Source organism: Strix aluco, chromosome 3 (assembly GCF_031877795.1).
Source record: "Strix aluco isolate bStrAlu1 chromosome 3, bStrAlu1.hap1, whole genome shotgun sequence".
NCBI classification, from domain to species: Eukaryota; Metazoa; Chordata; class Aves; order Strigiformes; family Strigidae; genus Strix; species Strix aluco.
The window spans coordinates 53,130,072-53,158,011 of record NC_133933.1 but is presented as its reverse complement, the minus strand read 5'-3'; the positions used below and the strand labels follow the sequence as shown (position 1 = coordinate 53,158,011).

At 37.7% G+C, this 27,940-nt stretch overlaps 1 protein-coding gene across 2 annotated transcripts; it reads left to right on the top strand.

The window, feature by feature from the left end:
- The first annotated feature begins 599 nt into the window (after window positions 1-599).
- Window positions 600-27,316, top strand: CEP43 (centrosomal protein 43). Of its 2 annotated transcripts, XM_074818593.1 has the most exons (13): window positions 600-1,079; window positions 9,362-9,415; window positions 11,322-11,376; window positions 12,026-12,114; window positions 13,974-14,108; window positions 14,889-14,972; window positions 19,423-19,640; window positions 22,035-22,115; window positions 22,336-22,445; window positions 23,054-23,122; window positions 23,833-23,872; window positions 24,515-24,605; window positions 25,058-27,316. In XM_074818593.1, the coding sequence occupies exons 1-13, from the start codon at window positions 990-992 to the stop codon at window positions 25,130-25,132; spliced, it is 1,191 nt and encodes a 396-aa protein (XP_074674694.1). In that variant the 5' UTR covers window positions 600-989; the 3' UTR covers window positions 25,133-27,316. The 2 variants fall into 2 exon arrangements, with proteins under 2 accessions (XP_074674694.1, XP_074674695.1); XM_074818594.1 differs by lacking the exon at window positions 22,035-22,115 and having other exon boundaries at window positions 610-1,079.
- Window positions 27,317-27,940: the final 624 nt, after the last annotated feature.

Below are 27,940 nucleotides of genomic sequence, written 5' to 3'. Positions count from 1 at the left end.
CCTTAGGGCATCCCTGGAGAATCAGTGCCACCTACTGCGTGGTTTCGAAAATCAGCTTCCAGCAACGTCTTACTGCGCCCGGGAGGTGTCCTCGCTCACTTTGAATTTCTGGCAGCTTCTGAAATTCTTTATCATATATTTGAGTTCAAGAAAAATCATAGAGGGTTCGGCGTGAAAAAAAGGCCTGAAAGCAGCACGTAGTACTTCAAATTAAGCATTACAGCTTACAGAGCTTTAGATATATATTTTTTTAAGGCACAATAACATTGGAGCCTGACACACCTACGACACGGTATTAAGGAACATCCTTCTTATAAAACAAGGCCTCTAGAAGCCTTTTTAATGCTCTTCGACGGTGGGTGCCTTTGTGCGCGGTGGAGCAGGGCGGGCTCAGCGGCGGAGACCTCTCCCGCCGCCACCCTGAGGCAGTTGCCCCCCTCAGAGGCCGGGCACGGCGCTTTCCTCGCTGCTGGAGGGCGCTCAGCTCCGGAGAGGCGGTTGCTGGCTCCTTAAACTCGTTTCGGTGCCTGCCCCCGTAGGAGGAGAGCACGAACACAGAGCAGCTGCGGCCGCCGGCTGCGGGAGAAGGGGGGTGGGTTCAGCGTCTGTGGGGTCAGGTGGCGGCGGGAAGGGGCTGAGGGACGGCTTACGGGGGCCAGCGGGTCACGGCACCGCCAAAGGCGGGCGGGCGGCCGCGCAGTTCAGCCGTTAACGCCATCCCCCGCTTCAAACTTCCCGCTCGCGGCGCCGGTGGCCGCGCTGCCTATTCGCCGCCGCCGTTTCCAGGCGCTGCGGTGGGCAGAGGCGCCGGGCGGCCCGCGGCCTCCCTCCGTCCCCTTTCAGAGCGGCACTGAGGGTGGCCGCCGGCCCGCCGCGCCCCGGTTCTTCGGGTCCGCCGCTGGGCCGGTGCCTCCGCCAGCAGCGGCGGCGAATCTGCCGGGCTCTTCCGACCGCTAGTGCAGTTTGGGCGGTTGTCAGGGAGAAACAAGATGGCGGCCGCAGCGACTGAGGAGGACACGGAGCTGCGGGACCTGCTGGTGCAGACGCTGGAGAGCAGCGGGGTGCTCAATAAGATTAAGGTGGGGGGAAGGGGAGCCTCTCGCCCGCGCACGCCTCGCCCAGCGGGGAGGGGGAGCGCTGGCTGGTGCCGGCGGCGGTTAACGGCCCCGCGGGGCAGGGGGGGCTGAGGCTTTACGGGCTTCGTCCCCTCTCGCTGCCGCTCCCAGCCGGTGCTCCCGCCTGGGGCCCTCGCTCGGCGTCACGGCCTGGCGGTGGCGCCTGCTCTCCCCGCGGGGCTCCCCGGCCGCTCGGCCCAGGGCTCGGCGGGGAGCCGTGTCCAGCTCCCGCCTTGCGCCGTAGAGCTAGTACGTGCTCGCCGTGGAGGCGAGGCCCGGCCGCCGCCTGGGGTCTGCCCGGCGGCCGCAGGAGCTGCGAGGTTGCCCAGGCGGGGAGAGGGAGGGGAGCTCTCAGCCGCCGCAGGGAGCCCGGCGCCCGGCTGTGCGGCTTCGCCCTCGTAGATACCGTGTGGCAGCAGGAGCTCTCGCTGCTGCCAAACCCGCCGGAAACTCAGCCGCCGGGTGGTGTGGGACACGGTGGATAGAGGTTCTGCCTCGGTACGAAAAGCCCCTGTTGAAAATTTCAAGCAGGAGTTCTTGAGGGTCGCTGTTTAAACGTTGTTCTTGGGCGTGTGTTGCTTGAAGTGTGGCTTGAAGGCTTGCTAAACCTGGAAGCTCTCTGGGGACGCTGCCTGCCTACAGGGGACAAATAATGCTATGCTAAGGACAATATATTGGAGATAGTGTTGTAGTGGAGTGTACACTATTTCCAAGCCTGTGTAGCTTGAGCTTGTGTCAGAAAGGATATGAAAATTGGTTCTGTGAGTTCTTGTTCAAGTTAAAATCAATAATTGCTGTGTATAGCAAAGAGACATACTGATATAAGAAGAATAAGAACTGCTGGATTCCCTTACAATGTAAAGGAGAAATGAAGTTTGGATTTCAGATAAAGTATAGTGGAATTTATCCACACTGTTCTATTTAAGCCTTCAAGAGGTGGATGATCATTACTGATATTTCAGGAACAGTTTAGTAACTTAAGTGATTAATGGAAGTGAGAGCATCTTTGTGCATGTACTTTGAAGTTCACTGGGTTTTGAGCCAGCTGTCATACTTTTCAACAAAACAGTATTATTAAAAATGCATTGTTCTTGCATTTCAAATGGATAATATAATAATAAGTAAATGAAGGTTCTAGCTGATGTAACTGTGTTTTGAGGAGGGAGACCCTTTTCTAGGTAAGTGTCAAACAGGCCTTTTGGGACACCTGTTAACCTCTCATATAGTGTTAACCGGTAAAATGATAATTGAAAAAAGTCACCAGCCGATTAGGTCATATTGAGCATGTGAGCTGCAGTTTCCTGCCTTTGTGTAGTATGCAAGTTTTTGTACTATGGTTGCCAGTTTGTTGAGTTTTATGCAAATATCTTTATTGTAGTCCTCACTGTTGTATAATGCTAAAAGTGTGTAGTATCCAATATGGCGTAAGGTACCCTTAAGGCAAACTAGCGAATGACTTAAAAAAATACAAACTGCATCTTATTTACAAGATTATGTCTCTTTTTAATACTAGAAGTTACTGTTTAATAATTGGTATGCTTACGGTTAAGGCTGTTCATTTGAGGAATTCATGGTGTTTTTTCTGATCTGTAAACCTTAATTGACACACAAATTTGATGACGTCTGTTACTTGAAAGTATTAATGACTTACAGGATTTATTCTGCTAGTACCTGACAGAAAGCCTAGTGTCTTCTAGAAGAATTAAGGATGAAGTCTTCTTAAATCATTAGCTTTTAATTGAATTTAGATTATACCATGCATTAAAAAAAATTACCATCCTTTCATTAACATAAATTAAACATAGTTGTGATCAATAGTGTTAATCTATTCTGTGTCAGTATTTTTTTATTATGTGGTAGAACTGAATGAGCATTTACATGTTATCAAAACAGTTGTTTATTTTATATTTCAGAATGAGTACTGACCATTTTTTCAAGATGGATGAGGCTAGAAAGCTAACTATAATAATGTATCTGAGATCTATTGAAGTAGATACGTTGAAGAGAAAAATACATGGTCAATGTATAGCTGAATTGGTATGGAGCACTGTACAGCTCTGGAAGGATTAGAATTCAAGGGAATTATTTCAGTAGATAGAAGGTATCAGGCTATCAGCTAATACATTTTGTAACATAATGACTGAGTAATTGTTAGAAAGAAACTTACGATGCCTTTGTTCTCTAATACAGCATGACTTTATAATGGTTTGCAGTTTATTAATTCTTATTTTGAGATTAATTTCTTGGGCGCATTGGTATTGATGTAATTATTTAGCTGAAAAAAATGTTACTTGTATGACACTTTAAAAATCTGTTCATGATTTTTCTATTTACCCTAGACTTTGAGCACTGGAGTATTTAATGAAGTCATATTGTGAAAACTGGAAGATGTGTAAATATATTTGCCACTTGCAATGAGAATTCCCTGGCTTCTCTAAGCTGCAGTGTGTAAAGATACTGTGGATATTTGTACTTTAGTGAAAATTATCTCTGATACAGTGTGATGTATGCTGTACAAGTGGAGATGTTCTGTCTTGAAGAGAATGTGATCTTTCTGTCTCCTAGGGAAGCTGACATCATCAGAGCAAGAAGAGCCGTTATACTTCTTACTGTGTTCCTTTGTTATTTTGTTTTGGTTTGTCTCTTTTAATCTCTTTTCTTTGGGAAAAATAAGTTTATGCCACCTGATTTTTGCATCTTCTCTGGAACTTGCTATTGCTACAAATGTGAGGGAGATTAGCATTAATATCATATGACTAGTAGTGCTTTTGGCCAGCTGATGCTGTTGTTACTAATTTCTTGCTAATTTGGTTCAAAACCTAGACAGCTGAGGTACTGGCAAGTAATGTGTTGTTAGAATAAAAATACTATTTTTAAAATGGGCTGTTAACTGCATATGCATAGGTCAGTTAAAATTGTCTTACTTGCTTTTGCATCTTCATTCCATGTATTATAATGAACAGTGCTTTTAAATGTCTGTGAATTATTAATTGTCATAATGAGTATGTCGCACAACTCCAGTGTAATCTTCTGTTTTCTGGATGTTGTTTTTCGGTTGATTTTTTTTTAAAGCAGTTCATATCAGAAAGTCAAGTCATTTCTTGGAATCAACGAGAATAATTTTTCAATGTAACATCTATTTCTTATTTTTATAAATTAAGTAAAATATAACCATTTATAATGATTTCAAATTAACTGTTAAATGTCAGTATAGTGGTATTAACACTGTGGATGTATCCTTCTTTTAGGAACAGGAGAATGAGAACTTTGTGTCATGTGGAGTAAGCACATGAAAAATGTAGCTGCAAGTATTTAGAGTTTGTGGCTTTTAGGTGTTTACTACTTCATTTGTGGAATGGATTCTTCCTATTTCTTTTTCTAGCATTCTTTTCAATTACGCTGCCAGCAAGTTTGATTTTCTTAGCCAATTAAGGCTGCTAAATTGAAGTTTTTCACTGAAGTGGACAAAAAATGGTCATGCAAACTACTGGTCGTGCTCAAAGATGAGAACCTCACAGACTCTGCAGAGTAACATTGGTAGTGAAGTTGCTGTTTACCTTCTGGCACCAGCTTTAGATCTGTGATGCATATGGACTGGTACAGACTTTTAGCCTGATGCATACAGGGGTTTAGCCTGGGGTGATCACCAGTGGTTAGACTGCTTAATGCTCTTCCAGTCTTGCTCTGTGTCTGCCGAGGTGTATGACAGTCATTTTGGAGTCAGGAAGTGGAGATGCTGAAAGTTGTACAGGAAGGTGCCCATGTGCCATTGAATTTTACATATGCCAGAGATCGTTTATGTTTGTGCACACATGGCGTTGTTTCATAGCACTGGAGAAGATGCAGTTATACATGCCTGTGCTTTGCCTGGAAGATCTGTAAACTGTTTATCTCAGCAGTGATATGTTCTTTTAACCTGCAAAATCTTATGTATTACTTCAATCATTTCACTGCCCTAAACATAGATGCCATCCACTGATGCATGTGTTAGTAATGATTAGTGAACGCAAGCTTGCAGGAGAGTTCTGGCCTGTCGCAGATCTCTGAAGCGAATGTCTCTGTTATTGACACTTGCTGAACTTGCCTACGTACCCCTTGTTTCTTAGGGAATGCACAACATTGCTTGTACGTGGCTTCAAAAACTATGTGTTCAGCTACTTAAGTGGGTTGAGAAGGGTGGTAACATGTGCGTTTGGCAAACTGAAATTTGTATTATGCTTTCTGCTAATGGATCTTTAATGAAAAAAAAAAAAATAGTCCCAGGACTTCCTCTGCAAAAGCTGCTCTAGGGACTTGAGGACTCTAAGGGTTTGTAGAAATGATGTTGATATGTGCATGAAACAGCAAGGCTTTGTCAACTAGCAGACAGTGTTATCCTCAACTGTACTACATGTACAAAGCATTTAATGAAATTAGTGACCACTTTGATCTAGTATTCCACAGCATATTGAGATGAGTGTTGTGAAACCATTGCTTGTTCATCTAAAATATTGCCTCAGGAGTAGAAAGTGTGAATGAAGTTTGACAGAAAAAAATTTGCTGATATCTTTTTGGATGTGTTTGGATATCAGGATGTTTGCAAGTGCATTGCGTAGCTATGCAAGGAGACTAGTGTGCAAGGAATAAGCCATATCCACAGTTTGCATTTAGTGCCTGTTATAGGAAGTCAAGATCTTGGTTGCTGATACGCCTGCATGCTTTGAGGCATAGGAATGAGTTTGAAATCCCCAGATGCTTTCCTACCGGAAAATATTGTCTCAAGTTTTGTCCTAGGACAATAAACTCTTGTGTTTAAGTGCCAGACGAATGCATTCCTGCACATTAAATGACAAATGCCACAATAAAACTCCAGGGGCATGCTACATACCTATGTGTTGCATTCTGCATGTGGGAGGTAGCTACAGGCAACAGGTCATCTGTCAGTCCTGGACAGTCTCCATCTTATCCTTTTACGTCTCCTGCAGCATCTGTCTATGTAAGCTGCTGTGGATGGCTTTTACAAGTGTATTAAATCAGACTAATGACCTTGTTAAGGCAGGTGTTTGTTATCTTACAGTTAAGAGCATATTCCCAAATCAGATTGGCATTTTTGAGATGCTACCTAAAAAAGTGTTTGGGGAGCTCTTGAGGTAGTAAGAACTGTTTTCCCTCATCCCAAGGAACTGCAGACTGAGGGAGCTGTTTTCCTCTGCAGTACTTCAGATACATGCAAAAGGCTCTGTATTTAAAATAGGATAAACTTACCTAGGTTCTGAAGAGAGATACTGCAGCCTAATGCAGAAGAGATGCTTTTGTGGATTACAAGCTTCTGATTTACAGTACAACAGCAATCAGCAAGAGGCAGTGCTGTCTGATGAACTGTAGATGCCTGGGAGGAAAAGAGAAAATGTACTTTTGTTTCAAAATACTGACCTGTACATTTTGCTGCTGAGTACAGACAGCAGTTGTCATATACAATGTTAGCCTTACTCATTTCAACTAAGTTCAGTGGAATCAAATTGCCGTCTCGTTGGTTTGAGCTTTTGCCTGATAAAACTACTTAGGGATAGAAGGGAATGAGCACCTTCCACAGGATGAGAAAGAAGCCTGTGGGTTTGGTGGATGCAAGAGTGGCAGGTATACACTGTCACTTGTCAACATCTGGCTCTATTGGCATAACCCTGTTCCACTGAAGACTTAGAAAGGATATGGGTGGGGATGTTGAATATCAAGCTTTGGTCTGCTTTACTGTCAGACTGTGAATAAAATTCTTCAAAATGTATTTGGATTATTTGAAAACTGCTAGTGGAATGAGGCTATCTGGAATAGGGGGATGGCAAGAGCAGGTTGTAACCACGTATGGAACACTGTTTGGGCTGGTGCCAAATGGTACTAGGTCAAAGACACACAAACTGTTAAGTTACTTTAAAGAAAAGGGATGGGGGGGAGGGGAGAAGAGCACTGTGTAAATGGATTAATCTATGCAGTTATATAAGCCTCCATATCTGCTGGTGGGAGCAGATTGCTGTGACCATACCTGATGAAATTTTTTGGTGTTCAAGTTCTCTGTCATGGGTCCTGAAAAGCCTATATGACACTGTCCATCTGACTGTCCAATATGATTCATCTCCTTGTATTGGGGTGATTTTTCCTTTGGCCTCAGCTTTGTTATTGTTGCTTTTTACTTTTTTCCTCATGAACTTGAGAATTACTGCTTTAACATCAGACAGATTCAAGTGTATGGTTCCATGTCTAAATGTATTGAGATGATATTTTGAGAATATCTTGCTATGATCTGAGCAGTACCCACCTCAAAGGACGAAGGTCAGTGTGTTGGAATGGTGAAAACCTTCCTGGTGCAGATAGTACAGGAGTGTTTAACTTCAAACTTACAGTCATGCTCACAGGATTGAAGGACCAAGTGGAGGGCTGCTTCTCTGTGGGAAGTCTGTAGGGTGGTATTCTAGACGATGCAAGTGAGCTAAAGGGAGGTGTAGTAAATACCAGTGGCATTATCTCCTGGTGATGAGGTCCTGACCTTAAGGATATTAATGGAAATAAAGGTGAACCTGCTATTAATGGGGAATGGCAACATCTGGGAGGAATTGACACAGTGTTGTTAAATAAATGAGAAGAGGAAGAAAACCACCTTGGTCTGTATTTAAAAGCCACTGGGATTGACCTAGAGGAGTGGAGCAGTCAAACAATTGCAGTTATGTGAAAATAATGACAGCTGTGATATTGTTCCAAAATCTCAAACAGATCAGACTCTGATCAGCTGGTGTCATGGCAACTACTTTCAGACAACTTTCTTCTACAGTCTCATGATCCAGACCCTTAAGGGGGTTTACCCCTACGCACATGTAATTGCTGGCGTCTTTTATTTTGAACGGTTGTAATAGCCAGTCTGTTTCACAAATGCTTTGTTATTCTTCTTGTCCTTGCTTTCTGTAGCATCAGTGGAAAATAAAGTCAACCTTGCAACCATTTGAAGTTTTTCATAGTGACATAAAACTAAATAAACTAGTCATTAGCTGTTGATCAGAAAGTTAAATGTAAACTGATATTGTAAGAATAATATTTAAATTAATGAGTTGTAAGAGGATTTGCTGATTGAATGCTGTACCCCAGCACCTGAAAAAATGTAACTGCAGTGTCAGTATGACCACTGTGTACAACTGTGGTATTCTTTTGATGGGAAATCTTTTCAACTTTTTACTTTTTGTCCTTTAAAAAGGTGTCCAAAGAGGATTATGCTTAAAAAGGAAGTGTTTATTTTATTTTTGCCATAAAAGTTTGTGGGTTTTTTTAAATTATTTTGGTGGGGGGGAATAGTTACAGGGTAATCCATGTTTAGTTACCTTTTGTAATATACGTGAGAAAATCCAGACACTCCTCATGTTGTTCTCAGTTATGGAAATCAATCTTTCTTTAAAAGCTTGCTTTCTGATTTGCTCTTGAGAAAACTGGCATACAGAGTAGCACTGTCTTTTATAGTTTATTACTGCAGTATTATCTGCTGGCTACTTCGAAATGTCAGATTAAAAGTTCAGTGGCAAACCACTTCATCAAATGTAATGTATGTTGTCCATTTGGTATGTTCAATGAAAGAAGTAGAGGAAATTTTAAGAAATAGGCAAGGCTTATTCAAAACAGTCCTTAGAAGAATTCTGATCTGTGATATTAAGATACTCAAAATCAGTTAGGTAAAACCTCACTACAGGAGTATTTGAATGACTGGAATAATGCTCTCTTTTCCTTGAGAAATTGTTTCTTTAAGCGTGATCCGAGAAGTAATCATAGGAATTTGTGTATCATAACATTAACTTTTAAAATGTATTATCACAAGTTATTTGTTCATGTTTCCTGAATGAATCGTAAATGAAGGGTAGGTGTTTCAAAGCTGCCTGAATTAGCTGGATTTTTAAGTCTCAGAAGAAACTAATAGGGAATAATGTAACTAACTTGGAATCTTTCTGTGTTTAAAGAAATAATTTAGGAAGTCTTGTATCAAATCCTGACACCCCCCCACCCCCACCCCCCATGTTGTTCTCAGACTGAAAACTCTTCTTTCTCAGCCTCAAGTCACATTGCCTGTAATCTTAAGTGTTTTAATTGCACTGGTGTAGATTACAATCGATGCCAAGTTGCTTGAGGAGAAACAAATAGCTGTTAAGGTCCTTGCAGGCTCTTTGCATTCTATTTGCATAGGGAAAACAGTGCTTGTAGAAATGCTGTTTGGTTTTGTTGTTTTTTTTATTTGGCAGGCAGAGTTGCGAGCAGCTGTTTTTTTGGCATTAGAAGAACAAGAGAAAGTAGAGGTAAGAGAATCTTAAAAAAATCATCAGCATCCTGATAGTTCTTAATGTAGAATTAAATATAATAGCTTTTAATACTTTTTATTTGTGAAATGTAACAAAATTATGTATTGCTGCCTAAGAGTATGATGCTTAAAGAACACAAAGCAGGACTATCAGGGTGTTTCCTGATGTTTAGATACAGGAATTGTTGCATAGCCTTTTGAAACTGTAGCTTTAAGTAACTATCTCTGCTGGTTTTAGATTGCTTCTGTCCAATTGACCAGAATAACTAATATCTTTTCCATCAAATACTTCTTTAAGGAAAAAAAAGTATCTAGTTGACTGATCAAGATTTTATCAAATTGGAATAATGTCTTTTGAAATTTGAAATATTATAGTGGGGTTTTTTGACAAGTGTATTGTGAAAGCAGTATAATGCAGTTACTTGCCAAGTATGCTAATGCTTTTGGTGTTTCTCATAAGGATGTTGTAGGCTTACTTCAGGATAATTTGCTTATATTTAAGAAAGAATGTTGAATTAAGAGATGGACTATGTACTGATACCTAGACAATATAATAATATTAAGGATATGTGATACTAGCATGATTAACAATGCTGCTGTGGTATGCAGACGCTAGTTTTGTGACCCCTTCTGCTTCTGGCATTGCCTTGTTTCCTGTGTCTTTCGTTTTTCTAGAACTAGAGAGGAGAGGGTGCTCTATGTCCAGGCTCTCTGTTTCAAAAGAGAGGAATGGAAGACTGTCACATTCCTTTACTGGTTAAATGGTTGTGCTCTTTCTGGAAAACTGCACAACTGAGATGACATTATTGTGACATTAGTAAGAAGAGGAAGTAGTTATTCTATGGTATGAGATTCCATATTCCAGAAATCTAACATAAGATTGCTGAAGAAGACATAATGGAAGAGTGATATAGCAGAACTGTTCCATCTGTTATGGGAAGCTTCAGCATATTATAGACTACCCAGAGAACAACCTCCCAGACTGTCTGGAGGTAGGAGATAAGGACTGGAGAGAGATTTGCTACAGTTGGTCTTGGCTCACCCTTTATTTCAAAAGGCTTAAATGTATCATGAGATTTTAATTTTACACTGCAGAGACACTGGAAATGTATTAATACTTATCACTATTCTGAATTCCTAAATATTAAGCAAGATGTATTTCTTTCTTCACACAGTGCTTTCTTGTGTCTGCTAGCATTTACAACTATAGTGATAAATACCTATAACGAATCCTTTTCTTTGAGTTAGGTTCTTACCCAGGATTTTTTGATATGTTAGGAATGGCATTTAGAATTTGGTTTGAAAAACCCCTGAACAATTTTAACAAAGTCAAACATAGCAGATTGATTTATCGCTGTTTAAAAATCAAGGTTGAAGAGGGCAAATCTAACAAGGGAGAAAAAACATTTTCATAATATCTTTGAAGGTCTTTTAATTAATAGGAGATTAGTATTGATTTGTGAACCACTAATTAGTACAGTCTACGCTTTGTCTAGATGACTTGTAAATTCCCATTTTTTAAAAAGTGGGACTGAATTTCCTTAAACAAACTTGGCACTATGTTAGAGGAGCAATTTGTGAGGTTAACTGCTTAACTTACCTTTTTAATCATTAAGTAAATAAAAATCAGTATGTCATTAAGAATTCTGGTGAAATTACTCTAGCTTTGTAGCTTTTATAATAGAAACACTGAGACCATTTTAATTTGCTTAAGTAAATGTATGACTGCAGCTTTTACTTGCAGGCAGTAGAATTAATACAAAGGTAGATTTTGAAGAAGTGAATTACATGTGCCAGGTGCATTGTGGAACAGCCTACACCAAAATACCAACTTGCTGTGGCTTTCAATTTCTTGCTAGTATAAGGATGATGTTAACTACTGTTTGGTTTTTTCTTTTTGATAGAACAAAGCACCTCTGGTAAATGAAAGCTTGAAAAGTTTTTTAGGTACAAAAGATGGTAAGTTCTTTGTTTAGTATACTTCTCAAAATAATACAAATAGGAAACAAAGGATTACATCTTTGAATCTTTTATTAACAGTACAGTCTTCATGACATAAAGGATGCTTTTGTTCCTGTCAAATGTCATAATTACTAGTCATTGAGAACAGAAGCTAATCTATAATTTTTGAAGTTAATATTGCTTAAGTTGTATTTTTAACTGAGGTGACTAATGCATTTAAATCAATATTTCATGATGAGTTACGATTATGCTAACTCAGAGCCATTCTAGACCAATAGAAACAGTAATCAGTGAAAACTGACTGCAGAGGTACAGGAGGGAATGCACACATAGGAGACATGCCAAAACGGTGTATTTAAAACAACTGAATAGTTTAAAAAAGTAATCTTATGCCTGAATTTTGTAGGCAATCTATGTTCCTGCAGTATTTCTGATTTAAATAATTTTGATATGAAGGCTGAATTAGAAATTAGGGAATTGGTATACAAATTAGCTCTGTGGTGGTAGTTTGCTGAATGTCTAAATGATGCTTGTAGGAGTGTTGAATCAGTGCAGATGTTCATACTGAAGCCATGTTAATGTTAAATCTTTGAAGTAAGAATTGTTTCTGTCTGGTGTATTTTCACTCATCTCATTTCCTTTTTAGGTCGCTTGGTAGCAGGTCTTGTTGCAGAATTTCTACGTTTTTTCAATCTTGATTTTACATTGGCTGTTTTTCAGCCCGAATCAAGCACAGTAAGATATACTGGTTTTATTTCTATGCTCTGCTGATTGTTTGGAGTGCATGGCAATGAATACAGAAGCTATAGTAGATTTAAGTCACTTGCTTGTGTTTGTTCTAAATAATTTTTTATATTTAGTCTGCAAAAGGTACTTATTGCCATAAAGACACATATTCCAGGAAAGTGTGCTAATATGAGTGAGTATTCTCTTTATAAAAAGATCAATGCTTGAGAATATGTTAATTTTGAATTAACAAATTAATAATTTTTGTGAAATCATATAACAGTATATACAAGAGTACTGCAACACTTTTTGCCAATAAATTTATTATGTCATGATATTAAACTAGTATGAAAATTAAATACAAAAATTAAAATACTGTCAGTAATCTAGACTGAGAGAAATTTCAGTGAAATAAAGGACTTTGTGCAGATGTACATGACAAAAAGTGATTGAATAGAATAGCTCAGTTGGAAGGGACCTACAGTGATCACATAGCCCAACTTGATTGCTTTTAGGCTTTTGATACTGAGTTAGCGGCTTTTTATCATGTTTGTCCCTTTGTCTCTTTTTATGATATAAAGGTTTTAATAGCAAATTTGCTTTTGAGACAGTTCATTTAATTGAAGAATTTCTCTTTACATCTCAAATGCTCATTTTTATTCTTAATGTCAGTTTATATAGTTAATTTATTAAAAATCCAACTTTGTTAAATCAGTTAATTGACTTCTGTTTCTCAGAAGTTCATGTTTCTTTCTAGGGGCTTAATCAAAGAAAATCCCATGCACCCTTGTCCTTTGCTAAATATCCTTAGCTGCGTTTATTGCACTAGGATACATCTGTACAAAGATTCATGTTCATGCTACCAAATAGAAACAGTCATGCTTTCTGTCATGTTGCCACTCACTCTTGGGAACACTAATTCATTCACAATGCAAAGGCATCTCACTCTCCTTGAAATGCCCCCTTCCTTTTTTCAATAAAAGCATCTTTTCCACCTATTACAGTGCCTATATGAAATCTGGCCAAAGTTAAGCAAGTTGGCCAAGACTGCTGTATATAGTGCTGAAAGATTTTATTTGGTGTTCCTCTACTAGCTCCTGCCTCTGAGCTATCAGTTGTATTGTCTATCCTCCGCATTTCAGTGTGCTTGAGTAGTGGTGGCTTGCTTCAGTACTTGCTTGATGAGTGTTTTGTTAGGAAGTGTCACTAAATAGTTGTAAGAGTTCAAGATGAACTGGTGCCCTTTGCAGCATTGCCGTTCTGAGGTTATGCCAACCAACCTGAGTTTACTGCAACATTCTCCTTCGGCTGTAATGTGAAGTTCAGTTTTTAAAAGTGTACTTTAATTTTTCTCCTGTCAATTTTTCTTTTGGCTGATATTGAATTACTTTCATCCCTGTTTCTCTCCAAACCCATGTTTTTTTAAAGTGAAACAGAGACTGTAAGTGTTGGCCTGTGCTGGTGTACTTCTATGTGCACAGGAATGGGGGCTCTCCATCATCTGTGAATTTGCTGGAATCACTGGCTATGTGTCCTAGGATCCACTTTTAAAAGTGATAGGCTAAAGTAATTTATCCACATAGATCCTTAAATCCTGAGCATGCTAATGATGAGTACTTGCATGTTTAAAACAACTTTGGATGGTCTGTGTTCAGGTACAGATCAGAAGTAAATGATGCAATAGGCTATCGTTACTTTAGTCCACATGCAACAGGAAGTCTTAAATAACCACTGTTTAGTCAAAATATTGCTGTGTTAAATAAGACCAAAAAGCTTTAGGAGTTATACTACAAAATATATATTGTGTTTTCTAACAGTTCTTTCTGTGTTGTAATTTTTTTTTTTTAAATGTGTGTGTTTTCATCCAGCTAAATGGCCTTGATGGTCGAGAAAATTTAGCTCGAGATTTGGGAATTACAGAAGCAGAAGGTACTGTGGGTGGTCCCCTGTTGTTAGAGGTTGTTAGAAAATGTCAGCAGAAAAAGATTTCAGGCAGTGGAGAAGTAAGTAGTGTTAACATGTAATTTCTTTCTTCCTTAATAATTCTTTATTCATTTTCATTTCAGTGATTTAAAAACTGAAATTAAGAACACTTGGCTATTGTTGTAGTATTATACTGTTTCAAGACTTTATTTTACTATATTATGCCTTCAACATCAGAAAACAATTCTGAAAAATAAAGATTATGACTATCCTATTACTTTTAATGCCACCCTAGTACTCTTTACTAATATTCTGCTACAACATAGTAACACAGAATGAATCCAGTTAAATGACACAAAATGATGTGTCACTTATTTTCTAATTTTTAGTGTGGATTGATAGCACTTTTACTGTACCTGTTTTCTTTGGCATACTTCTAACTTCAATATGACCTGAAAAGCCTAGAATGGGTTTTGTTAAAAGCTTTAGAGCTGTTCTAGAAACATATGTGTTCAAAACTAAATATATGAAAGTATTGAACTACCTGAAGGCAATGACAGTAATATTTTAATGGAATATATAACCAAGTTGTTAATTAAGTGAATGAAATCCAACCAAGAGCATTTAATTAGTCTCTGTTGTGATTGTGGCTTAAAAGAAAATTCTCTGCACCCAAGATGCATTCAGTACCCCAACAAAAGATTAAATTCAGAAGCAGTTGTTGTAGACTTCCTAACATAGCATCAAGGTGTCACAGTTTGCATACCATCTGAGGAAGGCTGGCAGCCTTGTTTCTTCGTGCATGGTATTATGACAAAATTCAATATATTTTTAATAAGTGTTTATGTGAAACTTCTTAGGTGGCTCCAGTTCTAAGTGACAGCCTGTGCCTCACATCGAAGTCATCTGATGGAAGATCAAGTACACACCCTATATCAAATAAGGTAAGGTTGTTTATATATAATGAAAAAGCAACATAACATACATGAGATAGGTAAAAGAGAGAACTCCTGTGAAACTGCAGATACGATGGCATTCACTTAAATGATCTGTAAAGTCCTGTATTGTTCCAACTGGGTTGTTGACAGCATGTGCACAGGGTCTCTGCGAGACACAGACAGGTTGGAATTAACTTGTCTGTTTATGGGACAGCTGACTGATTGCTGCTTGGGATTGATAAGGTGTTAGGATACAACTGTTTTTGTTTTGGGGCCTGTGGCTTTCTTTTCTCTGCTTTCTGTTAGCATAAAAGCTGTATTAAGTAACATCTTCCAGGCCTCTAAAACTTCTTTACATTTAACTGGAACTGATCCACATCTTAAGAATTAGGGAAAAGTGTAGGACAGAGAAAGGAGCATGATCACTTAAGCTTCTTTTCCACAAGAAACCAGTTACCCACTACACCCAGTAAAAAACAAAACAAAAAACAAACCCCAAAGCAAAACAACCCTGATTCAAGTACTAAAGTTTGTTCAAATTATTGATGTAATCTGATCACATAAAAAGTTTTAATAGCTTTTTCAAGATTACTGGAAATAACTTGGAAGCTTTCCAACTCACTAGTGAAAGCTGAGAAATGTAACACTGTGTGGATTTTGTTGTTAGTTTATTCATTTGAGAGAGGGAGTGATAAGGATAAAAGAAAATAAAATGTCAGCTCAGTTTGGATCTGCTTCATTTTATTCCGGTTCTTCAGTTCTTGCCATGCAAGACCAGAAAACTATATAAACTATATAAAAATACAATTTGAAAAGCAAGCTTCATTTCAAGATTGAGTTACTTTATTAATAGCTGTGCTTGTTGATAGCACCTTAAAAGCTAATATTTCTGTAACTGACCTTTGAATGGAAAGTCTAATATCAGACCTGCTTTAGAAGTTAATTCTTGCTTGGCACCAGCTTTTAAAACAAAACAAAACCACTACAAAGATCTGAATGCTGCTTAAATATCACTGTTACCAATACTGTTGCTTCATACCTGAGCCCCTGCTTTTGTCTTAGGGTGGTTCTAGATTAGCTAAGAACAACTACTGGAGATGAGTTATGTCTCAAGTGTTCCATTCTCCCTTGCATATACCACCTTTCATCTTCAGGTTTAAATTATTTGAAATAAGTAGGTTAGAAAGAGAAGAGCTAAGTGTTTGTTATATGGCTTTTCCTCAGGAAAAGAATATTTGTCTAGGGGAGGAAAAATTGAGTTCCAGTAGCTTGTAAATTGGTTTCATGTGGGTGTTTTTCTGGGTGTGCATGCACGTGTCTCAAAGGTGGTCGGTCCATCCTCTGTCTGGTATGAATCTTATTCCTATATGTTTGTTCTTGACAGAACTTTTGGCAGTGCAGTTTTGCAGGGCTTCTGTTTGATTTGGGGTTTGAGGGGGTTTTTGTTTGTTTTTGTTTGGTTGGGTTTTTTTAAACTTCTACCCTTTTTTCAGTGATTGAATTTAGCCAGCCAGTCCAAAATACATTAGGGCAAGGCAGACAGGCACAAGCACAGAGGAGTATAGTATCTTAAGACTGGTTTCATTAGGAAACTAGATTGACAAGAATGAGTTTTAAGTGATGACTGGAAACTGCTTTAGAGGAGGTGTCATGGATTAGTAACAGTCATTCCTGTTTAAGATTATAAGAGGAATAAATGACAGTCTTAGTTCTTTTATCACTATTGTTTGGGCCTGTACAAAACAGGAACTCCTGTACCTAGCTCAAATAGTGCTGTCCAAACTGGGTAGAAAATAAACTATATCTGAATGACTTCCAAAGACTAGTGCTGTTTTCCAGAAGTGATACTGTATTGCAGCGCATTGTATTCTTCTCTGTGTTGAGGTTGTCAGAATTCTTCTTCAGGCTGCTATTGACTATTTACATGCACTAATCCATAGATGCAAAAGATTCTGTTCACTGACTTCAGCTTAATGATAGCGATTGGAACTGGTCCGGTCAATAGTGGCGTTTTGTTAATGTGTATATACTTAATCCCCATAACTATATGGACACAGGAAAGTGATTCTAAGATTTATTTTAAGGTCTAAGTTTCAGAGAATCTACCAAGTTAGGAGTATTTAATTCTGAGCAAGTAGTGTGGTAAAAGGTCATTCACTGAACCATGTTTTCTTTTTTTAAGGGGTTTTATCATTGTCAGAACATCACAGTTGAGTTGAATACTTATGGCATGCAGCAGCAGCCAAGGTGATGATAAGAACAATTTCATTTACATACTCCTCCTGGTGTGATGAGGTTGCAAGTAGAATATAATTTCCAACAAGTTAACATTTATGATCAGGCTTTTTATATCCTTTATACCCATCTTCTATGGCAAGCAAATCATAATTCCATTGCAGTGGGAGATAAATGAACATGTTCTGGAAATGCTTTTTATAATATACTGCTGAATCCTCCGTGAAAATATATTTATCTCAGAAATGGGAGAAAATTGATTTCTGTGTGGATGTTTCCTCATTGTAATGCAGCCAACAGCTGTTGCTTACTCCCCTAAGAATAAGTAGTGAATATCTTAATGGAACTACAGTTCTTAGATATATTTTTTTCCTGGTTCTCTCTTTCCTTGGCAAAGGCAGGATGGGAAATATTCTGTCTGTGCAATGCAGTTGGAGTAAAAATAATGTAGAAGGAGGAAACTTTAGCCAACCCCAGCTGGAGCAGGATGGAACAGTCTAGACCTGAACAGTCTAGACTTCCTGGTTGAAACTTGATATTCTCTGGTGGTTTTTCAGCAAACCTGTGAGCTGAACTGGCTCTGACTGTGACTTGGGAACCAATACGTGTAATGTAGAAGGGAGCATGTTGGGAGAGACCAAGGCCACAGCTCTTGGCAACAGCACAGAATTGCATTTGTTTAAATGCAGGTGTGAAACCACACTCCGACTTACCTTTTTAACACCATTAGTCTGAAACCCAAGGTAGGCATGTTCTTTGAACCCTTAGCTGTATTTAACCTATCACTACAATTTGAAGGTATTTCACTTTTGGAAAAGTGAAATGATGTATGAATTCAAGCAAAGGCCAGCTGTTGTGCTTGTAGTTTCTTAGATAAGATAGCAGCAGCTCACTCGCTCAGGTCCCAGAAAAGAAAAGTAGCTGTAACTTCCCTTTTACTCCAGTCAGGGTATCACTAAGCTCATAACAACAATTCTGTTCCTCTAGAATAGGAAATTAATATTGTTGTTACTACCACTTACTCTTTCTTTCCTTAGAAGACCTGAGCTGCTGCCAGCAATTGAATGTTGGTTCTGTGACCTGAGATAAAATGACCTTGGTAGGCCTTTTTCAGCTTTCATGGCCTACAGTTTGAAAATTTTACTTCAGCCTTCTGAATGAAAGTTAATGACTCATAAAGAAATATTTGGGACACTGCAGGCTCCATATTGGTTATCTGGATTAAACAATACTGTTGATTTTGTTTCAAAACTGTTGCTGTTCTTAGTGTGCAGGAAGGAAGTTAACGTAATAAATAGATCTTTTCACCGGCTTAATTTTACTAAGTCTAGGGCAAGATAAAAATTGCAGTATTGCTTGCTAAGTAGCAAGATGCTGTTGCTTAAAAATAAAAATAATGTTTTTCACAACAGCTTGATTGTCTAGGTAAATTTGAATATTGTCTTTTAGGCCAAGAAGTTTTGCAAAGATACAACTTGAGCTGTATTTCTTGATCTTAAAGTTAGCGTATAGAATAGTCTTTACATGCTTGAGTATCTGTAGGACTGAGCCATAAGCATGATACAAAGACTGAAAGTTATGTACTCTTAAAGACTTGTTTGTGTCATTTTTGGTTTTAGTATTTGGAGGGAGAATGTGTTGATAACTTCAGTCGTCTTACGCTTGCTGCTTTAAAGCCTAATATTGCAGAGATTACCATTTAATATGGAAGTTAGAGTAATTTGCATGGGTTTAAACTGATTTCTTTTGAAGACAATGGCTGTAATTAACAACATTTGTAGATGAGTTGCAAAGTAACACTAATAAAGCATCTCGTGACTTTCAGGCTGTAAAACAAACAAACCCTGTTATGTTCAAAGCTAGGAGGTAAGAATCAGTCCGTAGATTTCTTTATTTCATGACCAACATCTTTTAAAATTGATTGCTTTTATAATAGAGGTCATCTAGGTAGCAAAGCAATGTGGAGGAAGGAACAAAAATTTTTAATGGCAGCAACAGTAAAGAACATTTCCTTTCTAAAGTGTTAAAACAACTTTTTTCTCTTGTGTGATTCCTGATGACACTAATGAGTTCCTGAGAAGTAATAATAAATTTGAGCTAACTTTTTTAAAAGTGATGGTAAGTGTATATTGTATGTTGTGTGTTTATATTACCACTTACAGTATTGTAAGACATAAATACTTATTCCTTTCAGTGAGGGCTTTTTTCTTTATCTTTCAAGGCTGCTGAAACCACTCAAAGTGATACAAGTGTCTCGTCAGGGGAAGCAAGCAAAAGAAGCATTCATTTTCTGCCTAATGAAACAAAGCTAGATCCTCAACTAGAAAACAAAGACTTAAATACCAAAGAAAAAAGTGATCCAGGTGTGGATGAAGATGATGTAGAGGGAGATTCTTTTTTTGATGATCCTATACCCAAACCAGAAAGAACTTATGGCTGGTAAGTAACATGGATGTTCTACTTAATACAGGCTTATTTTGTCCTCAGTGTGCTTGCAGACTGCTGAGAGCTAGCTGATGTTTGATTATTTGCACTTGTAAATGCGAGTGTTTAGATCTGTTATGTAACATTTCGTTTCTGAAATCTACATTTTTATGATTCTATTCTTTGAAATGCACAGTGTAATCTGGGATCTCATGAATGTACCATGAATGGAAAACCTGTCTCACTTTAAGTTGCATCAGTTGGACTATATGTCCCCAGCCTATTTCTTTGGTGGAATGAACGTGTGTGAGGCACAGACATCAGTGTTTCTTCTCGCAGCAGAGCTGCAGCGCTGATCAATACTAAAGGAAGCGGACGATGCAAGGGATAGTGCTTTAGATGTCTGTATGACTTTGTAAGGAGTACAAAAAAATCTGGTGAATGTTCGAACTGGCTCCGTAAACTGTGAGAGTAAGGAATGTTTTCTCACAGCTGAGGGTTTCCTCTTGACATTGCAGCACCTTTTGTGTGCAATTCTGTTTTCAGTGAATTGTTTTTATTTCTGCATATGCCAATTTTGCAGATGCTTCTGAAGGGCATTTTTTTATTGTTCATCTATGGAGTCTGATGACTGAAGAATACCATTTGAAGCAAGAACTAGTGACTGAACTATACAACAGCTTTGTTATAAAACTGAAAAACCTATCTTTGTGTTATCATGTCAAGTTATCTTGAAGCTTAGTTTAGATATCTCTAGTGAGAAATGCTGCAAGATCATGGTGTTCTTTTGCTGTGCTCAAGTAATCTGAGCATTGTTCTAGCTTAGTAAGGTTACCAGAAGAGGTTGCAGAAGCATTTGCAGGTCAGTTTGACAGTAGTTCCCCTTATGTTGTTTTTTTCCCCCAACTACATTGATAGTGGGCAGAACAACATAAACTTTTGTATTATTGCTACAGTAGATGCTTACGCTTGGAATGGGATCATTCTGGTACAGCACAAAACAATTGCACCAGGTAAACTAGGTCTCTTCTAATAAATTAACAGGCTCTTTGAGAATGATTATTTATAATACAGCTTTTGTTGGATGTATTTAGATGGAGTGGAATTTTTTTTCCTCAGAGCAGTGATTTTTCTCTGGAAAATTTTCCGTGTTACAAATAACCCTACTATGGTATTTCTTTTCTCTTATTGGAAATATCAAGATTAAAACCATCTGAGTGCATTTATTCCTCCTTACTCAAGAGCTCATTTAACTAGCATTTAACCGAAGTCTAACCATTGAGCAGGTGGTTATTTTGCCATAAAATAGGTTTAAATGATAAGTTGGGAAAACTAGAAAGGCTGGAAAAACTTCTGGCTAATAATAATATTTACTAACTGTTCAAGCATTTTCATACGACAAGAAGGGAAATTCACTTTGAAATTGGATAAACTGGTTTTCTTTAAAATGGTGACAGAAGAAAGGTTCTTAATTATTCAGTAAAATAAGGATTTTTTTCCTAGTAGAGAAACTCCCTACAGAAAAAAATATTTCCAAATTATGTGTGTCTGTAGTAGGGTCACAGTCCACTAAGTAGTAACTTGTACCTTATAATGTTATTGTGATGTAGCTATTATAGTAATGTTTCATAATAAGGGTTGCTGTATATGTTAATAATGAGCTAGCAACTAGTTGTGACTGAGCTGTCTCTGCTGAGTCTTTTGCTTCTACCTTCCTGGTAGCTCCTCTAGAGGAGAGAAAAGAACATATTCTTCAGGTGAAATCCCTTTGTGGTATGTTGTGCTGATGTGCCCGAGTCCCAGGGGATGAGTAAGTAGGAGAGGCACCAGCATCGCTTGATTTGCAAAAAGGTAAATGACTTATGGGAGCTTTGGCCATTCTGGTAAGAAGAGTGCGTTATTGAGGAAGCGAGCAAGCAGTTACTAAGGACAGAGTAAGAGATGATCCAGGCTCTCATTGCCCTTAGTTCTCTGATCTGTTGTTCAAAATTTTGAAGTGTTTTACTACGTGGAGGTATACATGGTGTTTTGGTGATATAGATATAATGAACAATTCAAATGTTGTCTGTTACTAATAGGAATGGAATCACAGTAACAAACAGTTCTGGTAATACTAAATGTGAAAATCTTGATCTCTTTTTAGTGGTGTTTCTTCATCTTTTACTTGCAAGTAGTATTTGAACTCAACAGTTTTAAGTAGATGAATGGAATAGATACTAGCCGAGTGAACTTAAACACATGATGATGAGATCTCTCTTGCTATAACTGAGAGGTTTTCATTCTGTGAACTAACTGCTCTTAGGATTAATAGTTTTGTCAGACATGATATCTTTTAAAACTAATTTAAATATGGATTTATATCTGAATCTTTCTTCTTTTGGCTGCATTTACATGGGGGGATAATGAAAGGCCCCCTGATAAAAATAGCGATGCTGATGAAGGTGCAGGAGCTCTGTCTGTGAAAGAAGGCAGGCAGAAGTCTTTGCATAGGTGAGAAAGTGGCTTTCTTACTGAATGTCTTGCTTGACACTTGTGCCAGTAAACTCCTTACTGTTTTTAAGATTACAGAATTAATAGTCCTTTCCCCTTGCTCTTTTTGCTGTAAATATTGCTGTTCTAGTTCTATGACAATTTAGTAAATAATAGAAAAGAAAGTCACTATGCACATTTTACAGCTCTGTGGACTGCTTATTTATTTGGTTCGTTTTAGGAAAACTGAAGCTAATAAAACAGGAGGTCTAGTATCCCTTTCTGATGCACCGCCTCTAAAAAGTGGGTTAAGCTCCCTGACTGGTGCTCCTTCACCAAAGGAGTCTGATAGTAAGTTTCCACATGTTTGTGTGTTTTGATGAATGTAGGAGATACTTCCCATAATTTGATGAACGATCTACACATTCAGATGCAAATGTGATTAAGTATGTGGCCCCCTTCTGGTTGTAATGTGCTTTATAGTAATGCTTGTTTCACTGAGTGATTGCATACTAGTTTTGATATATTATGCTGCCATTGGGGCATCTTATGTTTTGGAGTGTGAAATGCTTATTTACACTCCTTGTTTTTTTATGTATATGGAGCAGTTTTCAGGAGTATAAAATTCTACTGCTCAGTTTTTAACTGAAATGAACTTATTCCTTTGTATTGTTATCTTACGTTATTTGCACAAGTTCTTTAGGGATATTTGCTTTCATGTTGTAAAATCTGATCCTGAATACTGGGAGATTGTCCCTGTTTGCTACTCATCTTTTTAATTGTTAGCAGAGTTCAGACCTGAAAATTGGATATAATACTACCATACTATACTATTAAAATTATATCAGGTTATTTCAAAAGAACACTTGTTATAAATGGTTGATGGGTATGTTTAAGTGGGATCTTATTAGAGTGTCACAGGTCAAATTTCTGATACAAATGCTTTTGTTCTGTTACAGATTTGAATAGAAACTCTGTTTTGAAAGACCTGAGGTTGGTGAATGCAAAACTGGGATCACTAGAATTAGGCAAGTACTGCTAAACATGAGGAAACTCTGATATTTTTAACTGTAAGTTCTGGCCTGGCTTCTTAGAGGAATCTGAGAAACTGAAATGCACATATTGAGCTAAAATCTTCAGGTTTTACTTCTGTCACTCTTGTTTAACACCAGTGTGAAACTTACTGAAGTTAAGAGCAAAATCTGTTCTAAAGAAATACAGAAAAGTGAAGACTGGTGTATTGTATGTGGAATAGTCTTTTACACATGCAGCAAAAATTTGATTCATTCTGAGCATATGTTTGCTCGTATCAAGTGATAAATTTTGTTGTCTAGGCTCCTATGAAAAGAGGGGTTTTACATTTTTGGAAAAAGTTAGACAAGTCTTGTCTCAGTGTTTTTCAGTGGCATGTTTATTTGCTCTTCAAACCTTTGAAAGTTGCTTTGTAAGCTTTAGGAGCAATATAAAGGTGATGTGATATAAGAAATATCAGGTCTCTCAAGATAGACCTGCCAAGTATTTAAATGTGATCTTCAGCAATGTAGTCAACATCCTGAAAATGTGTGTATGATAATTAATAACCAACATAAACTCCTTTTCTCTTCCTAATCTTCACAAGTAATTCAATCTACTCCCACTCTTGCTTGCCATCAATGTATTTTGGTGCAGGAATAGATTTATTTTTTGCATTTTCTGAAGAGAAAACTTTTTTGATTAATACCTTTTAAAAATTATTTAGGAAATGGAGATGACGATGAGTATGCTGATGACTTCAACAGGTAAGAGAAGGATGATACTGCAGCAGCATCGTATTTCATGCATTGTAAGCATATCCACTAGCATATTTGAGTTACTTCATAATATTTCAGCTAATCATTATTGCTGGAGTTTGTCAGTTTCTTTGAACTCTGTTAAACTTCAGTTTGCTAAAAAAAAAACCTAGACCCCTTTTGTGTAGGGGGTAACAAGCTCCTTAAAAACCTGGTGCTAAATTTAAGATGATAGGTTGTTGGGTTTTTGTGGAAGGTGTTTGGCGTTTTTTTCCTGAACCATGCACTTAACAATGTTTTAACACTTTAATTAGTGCTATTAGACAATTAATATGCTGTGTACTGAAATATTCAGCTAAAAAATAAAACATCATGAGTAGTCAGTAATAAATACTTAACAGCTTCATCCTTGTGATGTGAAGGTATTGGTGTTGTAAACTGCAGGATTGAGGCCTAAGTATTTATTGGTATTTATCATGGCTTCATCTAGATAGAAAGCTTTTAGGTGTTATGGGTTAAGTAACTTCATATTTAATTTGCTAGGAATTGAAATCCCAATCAAATGTCAGGTATAAAGTGAAAGTGAATGTAATGCCTGGGTGTTTGAAAAGTAAGTCTTATTTCTACATTTATTGTTTTCTTTCTTTTTAGTACTAGTCACCGCTCAGAAAAAAGTGATATCAGTATTGGTGAAGAAATAGATGAAATTTCTGTGGAAACAGAGTCAAATGCCAGTGATAAAGTATGATTCTTTTAAAATTATTATTTTTGACATTCTTCTTGACTTTTTTCTTTTAACCTTCTGTGAAGGAATATGCCATTGTTGTAGGTTCCTAGGATACATGTTAAGATTATATTATTTGTTAGAATTCTGTATTTTTACACCAAGTGTTCCTGCCAAGTTAGATACTATACTTATTAAAAGACAAAACAAAAACCCCACAACAGTTGTTCAGTAGCATAATTCACTGTCTGTTTCTAGACATGTAAAATGCATTTGAGATTGATTTAGTATCCAACATAGGAATGTCTTATCCCTGTATCTCAAGACCTGTCTGAGCACCTCCTAAAGGAGTATGAAATCTCACTGAAAGAGCTTGAGGCCAAAAGGATGGGATGCTATATGAAAGACTACAAGAAATAATGTTTACTGTTTCTATGATTTCTGAGTTTGTAATTTCATTTATTTTTTAGCTTGAAGGCATCACGCAAGACCTTACCATTTCTCAGTTAAGTGATGTTGCAGATTATCTAGAAGACGTGGCATAGAATTGGACAGCAAAAATGTTTGTTGTGCTGGACTAGAAGACTGCTGTGGACTGTTAATTTCAGACAATCACTTTTTGCTGGAATGTCCACTCCCTATTTGTGCCTTGTGTTTCAAAAAGACTGTAGGTGGAGAAGGCTTTCAAATATTCTTAACAAGAACTAAATGAAATAGTGCGTTCCCTTTTGAGTCTGAGATCAGAATTATTTTCTTCATTTGGTTCAGCCAAACCTTTTACAGCAGGAGGTGGATTTTCAAGCAGAATGTCCATTGCTGGCAGTGGGCATAATAAAAACCAGTTGATAAGAGAACATCAGAGAGGCATGTGGCTTTATAATGAACTTGCACTGTTATTGTAACAGTCTGAATTTTTTTAAAGATAACCAAAGCAAGAACCTTCAGAGGTAGTGGTTCGACTCACGCTTCTTTTAACACAGTTTTGTCAAGTCAACACGTAGTACATATTTATGGTAACTTTAGCCACAGTACCTAATTGCTCCAGACTTACTTGAAACTGCTGTTTTTCAGACTCTTCTGAAAGTTGGACTTATGTTTTTTTATAGGCATATCATATTGAGAGTATCTAAACTCTCAAATCTAAGTTTAGCTAAACTTAGCACTAGTCTTAACTCTGAATATTCTTGTTTAAATATGTTTGTCCAACCATTGATGTTAAGACCTAAGCTGGTTTTGTATATGATAATTTCATTGATGTTACCTGTTGTTAAATCATAAAAAGTAGTTTTGTAAGGATCCACAAATCATTAACTTCTGGGTTTTGTTAAGTTTTCAACAGTGTGGTAATGGTTTGTGGAGCTTTTATTATTGAGGGCTCTTCATGTGCTGTAAGCTCACTTTCGTTCTTGAAAATCCTTGTTACAGAAAAATGAGCGCCAAAAAGTGAAACCACTAACCTTCTGTGTTTCAGATTCTGACTGTTGTACAGAATTGAATCCAAATATTTAAAAATGCCATGCCGAAGACATTATGGACACTAAGTTCTAGCTAAGAGCAAATTCTTGTATTTTCATTATACTCTTGCAAAACAGGGTCAGTAATGGAAACATTGACATTCTTCAATGATACTGTTGTACATGGCGCTGCTATAATATATAGGTCATGGACATATGTAATAAACAGGACTTCAAAATGTGCACTTTCTGAACATTGTAAACACATTTGGAAAATATACATGTAAGTGAATATAAATAACTTAAATTTTTTTTTTTTTAAGGCTTTGTAATTTTTTTCAGGAACACTGTTGGCCTCTCATCAGTGGTCACCACAGTGGAAGTAGCATGCTAAACTAAAGCCATTGGTTAAGCATAGAGAGCTGTTACTAGCATTGGATGCTGACTTAAATCTTTTTTTGCACTGGGCCAGCAGGAATGGAGCAGTGCTGGGAAGTTAGGCTTGTACAGTACATAAATGATTTAAGAGGAGAGAGGGAAAGTGTGCCTTTTATTTATGTGCACCCCAAAATAGCCAGCAAAAAAGTATCAGAATATATTTAGTCATGGTGTTAACTTTTAACTTTGTGCCATATTGTAGCAGCTGGACACAGAGGAGAATTTTTTTCACCCCAAAAAAATCAATGTGCCATAGACTTTATATAGTAACAGTGTTGTAACATACAATACATCCTGTGTAAAAATTCCTTTAAGTATGGGGGAACATGTGCCTCAAGATACTATATACGAAAAGTTGGGTTTGGGCTTTTCTTTCTTTCTTTCTTTAAGAGCAACAGCATGTCTGAAGGAAATAAGATTCCTGGGAACAATTGATTTCTGACATTCATTTTTAAGGTGTATGGAATAATGTACAGACAGTGTTGTTTGGTTTTTTACATGTCTTGGGAAAACATCATGTTCCTTACCTGTTAGCTGTAGGATATGTGGCAATTTATCATACCAAAAGAAACAAAAACTTTATTAAATGATTTCTAATTGCATTTGAAGATGTGGCCTTTTAAATAACTAATTAGATATTTTAAGTGTTAACATGACTTTTGTTAACAGTGAAGTGTTGTTCTCTTACCTTGGGGGTTAATTGGAGACTTTGCACTTTGGCTCTAATTTAAGGAAATGCCAAAAAGTAGTAAGTCTCCATGCTGTTCCTCCTGTGGACTTTTACTGAATTGTGTATAATAATTCAAATTACAAAATAAAGCTATTGTGCTGGCTAAATTGTATTTTTGAGACTTCTTGAACCAAAAATCTTAACATTTAGGAAATTCAGGAAGCCCCATGGGTGTTGGGAGGGTTTACTGAAAAATATGTTTTTCATAGTCCAGTCTGCAGCTGAGAACGTGTGCATGCTCAGGCTTCTTCTAAGCTCAAAAGGATCTTGCAATTCCTGTTGGTGAATCCTAAAGACTGATTAAGACCAGACTGAATAAGGTTACTGTGTATCAGACTGAGTTGTCAGATGGTTTGTGATTCAACAGACAAAAGGGGGGGAAAAAATCCAATCTTGATTGGCAAAATTTTGTCTTGTTTACTGTTGTTAGAGTTACTTAAACATGACTGACAAGCTAAGCTCTCTTGAATGCTTGTTTTGCTGTACGTTTCAAACAGTGTTGTTTGGTATTTTACATTAGGCTTCTCCCTAAAGGGTCTTATGCAGTTGAATACCCAGCCTCATCTGTCTGTTAGAATTAACAGTTGTCATAAAAGATGGGGATGTTCCTGTCTGAGTGTTGTTCTGTATTGGTTCTGCCTTTTCACAGACATCTCTGCAAACAGAGAAGGAAACATCTAAGAGGGGCACTTACAACTGGACTCTGCAGTTCTGTACCAACTAGGTCTGGG